Source organism: Monoraphidium neglectum (assembly GCF_000611645.1).
Source record: "Monoraphidium neglectum strain SAG 48.87 unplaced genomic scaffold scaffold02192, whole genome shotgun sequence".
NCBI classification, from domain to species: domain Eukaryota; kingdom Viridiplantae; phylum Chlorophyta; class Chlorophyceae; order Sphaeropleales; family Selenastraceae; genus Monoraphidium; species Monoraphidium neglectum.
The window spans coordinates 3,031-5,428 of NW_014011436.1; the positions used below are offsets into that span (position 1 = coordinate 3,031).

The following is a 2,398-nucleotide window of genomic DNA, read 5'->3' on the forward strand; positions in this document are numbered from 1 at the left end:
GTCCCTGCGGCTCCCAAGCAGGCCCTCGGCCCCGCCCGCCGCAGCCGCGCCCGCACCCTGCCCTGGCGCCCTCTCCTCTTCCCCCACACCACCCCCACACCACCCCCGGGGCCCAGTCGACACCCACTCGCGCTGATGTTTGACCGCGGCGAGATGATGTCAAAGGTGTTGCGCTTGTACTGCATGTAGACGTCGTCAAGTACCACCCCCAGCCCCGCCGCGTACTGCACGTGCACCTCACCCCGCGGAGAGTACAGCATGCCCTCGCAGTTGCACTGCAGGAGGGGTCCACCAGGGCGCGGCGCGGCGTGGAGCGGCGCGGCAGGCGGCAATGAGGGTTGACATCAGCGGAGGCCGCCCTGGTCCCTGCGTCACTCGGCGCGTCGCCCGCAGGCGGCCATCCGCCCGTGAATCCTCGTGTAGCACCGCCGCCCGCTCGACGTTGCGTGAGCTGCCGCCGCCCCCCAACCCCCTTGTCGCCTGGAGGCCATCCCGGCAGCCCCGTCTGCACCCCACCTTCAGGCCGCGCAGGTTCTGCCTGAACAGCATCTCAAAGTACGTGTACATGTCCACCGCCGACGGCTGGGAGTTGGGCAGCTCCCACTCCACCAAGATATGGTGGATCACCAGAAACTCGTCGTAGGGTATGACCAGCCGCAGGTTCTGCATGACTATCTGCCCCGCGAGCCTGCGGAGGGCGGCGGGCGCGGCGGGGGCACAGGTGGGCGCATAAGCAGTAGCGCCCGCCGCATGCGCTCGAGGGGCGGCCGTGCCGATGCGCGGGCCGGCGGCCCGGGCTCCGAGACGCCCCGGCGCATGCGCGTCTGCGCATGCGCGAACATGCGCATGCGCGTGGGTTTACCTATTGCTATTGAAGAACCAGAGCGGGAACGTGAACACCGAAACGTTCGCCGGCGGCGGCGGGTCCGCCGACGGCGGCCGTGCGGCGAGGTTGGAGAGCGTCAGGTTCTGCAGCGTCAGCATCACCCCCGGCTGCAGCTTCCACGCGTCGTACTGCCCGTGCAGGTTGAGCTCCGTCTGCTCGGTGCGCCCGATGCCGCGCAGAGTGAGGTTGCGCGCGACAATCACGGGGCGCGGCGCGGCGACGTCGGCCCACGAGATGTTGTCTGCGATCTCTACGATCATGGGCGGCCCGGGCTGTGCAAATTGCGGGATGAGGTCGGACAGCGCGTCGCCGCTGATGGCCTTCACGGTTGGCTTGCCGACGAGGGGCACCTGCGCCGCGGCGCCGCGCCACAACGCCGCCGAGGCCAGAGCGAACGCAAGCGCACTCCGCAGCGCGGCCCATGGCCAGGCCCGCGCTGTCGTCATGCTCCAAAGTCAGCTGCCTTCGCTGCCCGCGGCCTCAGGCCGCGGGCTGCATGCAGCTGGCCCTCGAGGCGACGAGGCGCCCTGGCGCGGCCACACGCCCGCTGTGCAAAGTGGATGGCTCTGCGCCAAGCGACTCGAAAGCTGATAAATGTCCTATTCGATTGCTCGCAGACTGAGCGTACAGAGGGGCGTGATCGAGCGTGACAGTGGCTTACTTCTCTCCGCCTGTACAATGTTCGCGTCGCCTTAGTTCCTCATACAGTGATGCTCACCGACAGTTGAGACATGCAGTCCGCGGGAAAGGACCGGGACATGCAGTGCGTTGCACTCCGGGTGTGTGCCTGCCGGTGTAAAAGTGCCACGCCCTGACACGACCAAAAAATGCTTCGGCTTGATACAAAACTGGTCGGGGCCCTTGGTGCAGCACACTGCAACACAGGACCGCTGCCCGCCGCCCGACAGGCGGCCTGTGTTTGCTGGAGCCACCTCCAGCCACCTCCCCCCAACACCCAGCTGCAGAAACAGCCTCCCTGCACCGAACGCCGTGGCGCACGCAGCGCGGCTGGCAGGCGCCATCTAGAGGTCCTCCACCACATGCAATATCACCCTCTCCTCGGAAGATCATGCCTCGGAAGATCTTTGTCCGCGCTATGACGAGCTGCACCCGCGCATGCGCGCTCGCAGCCATGTCCCGGCGCCGGGCATTCCCAGAAACAGGCACATCCGAATTCTGAGGCGCCTGCCTGACCGACCCCCCAACCTGCTGCCCGACGAGCTCTCCTAGCTGGGTGGCGGTGCCGCCAGCACAAGGACAGCGTTGGCCAAATCCTCAAAGAGCTGCCTCTTCTCACCCCGAGCTGCCTGCACGAAGGAAATCCCCCCACGCTCGCCACCAAGAGCATGATAATACAAACTTCTGACCAGGCAACTCAACGCCTGCACCTGTGAGGCGGAAACACACGAGGCACGCAGGCCAAACAGTAGAACGAAATGGGCGCACGCAGGCGCGCAAGCCGCGGCATGTCTGCCGGTGCGTGCCGGCGTCTGCGCGCCGATGAGCGCCGGC

General features: G+C 67.0%; 1 protein-coding gene across 1 annotated transcript in view; it reads right to left on the reverse strand.

Annotated features, from left to right (window-relative positions):
* MNEG_10131 (hypothetical protein) overlaps nt 1-1,332 on the reverse strand; it is a gene marked incomplete at both ends in the record, with an annotated part of 3,860 nt that extends 2,528 nt beyond the window's left edge. Inside the window, 3 exons of the mRNA XM_014041396.1 lie at nt 128-275; nt 517-688; nt 863-1,332. Coding sequence (XP_013896850.1) covers nt 128-275; nt 517-688; nt 863-1,332 — 790 coding nt within the window. The remainder of the gene's footprint in view (nt 1-127; nt 276-516; nt 689-862) is intronic.
* Between the last annotated feature and the right edge of the window lie 1,066 nt (nt 1,333-2,398).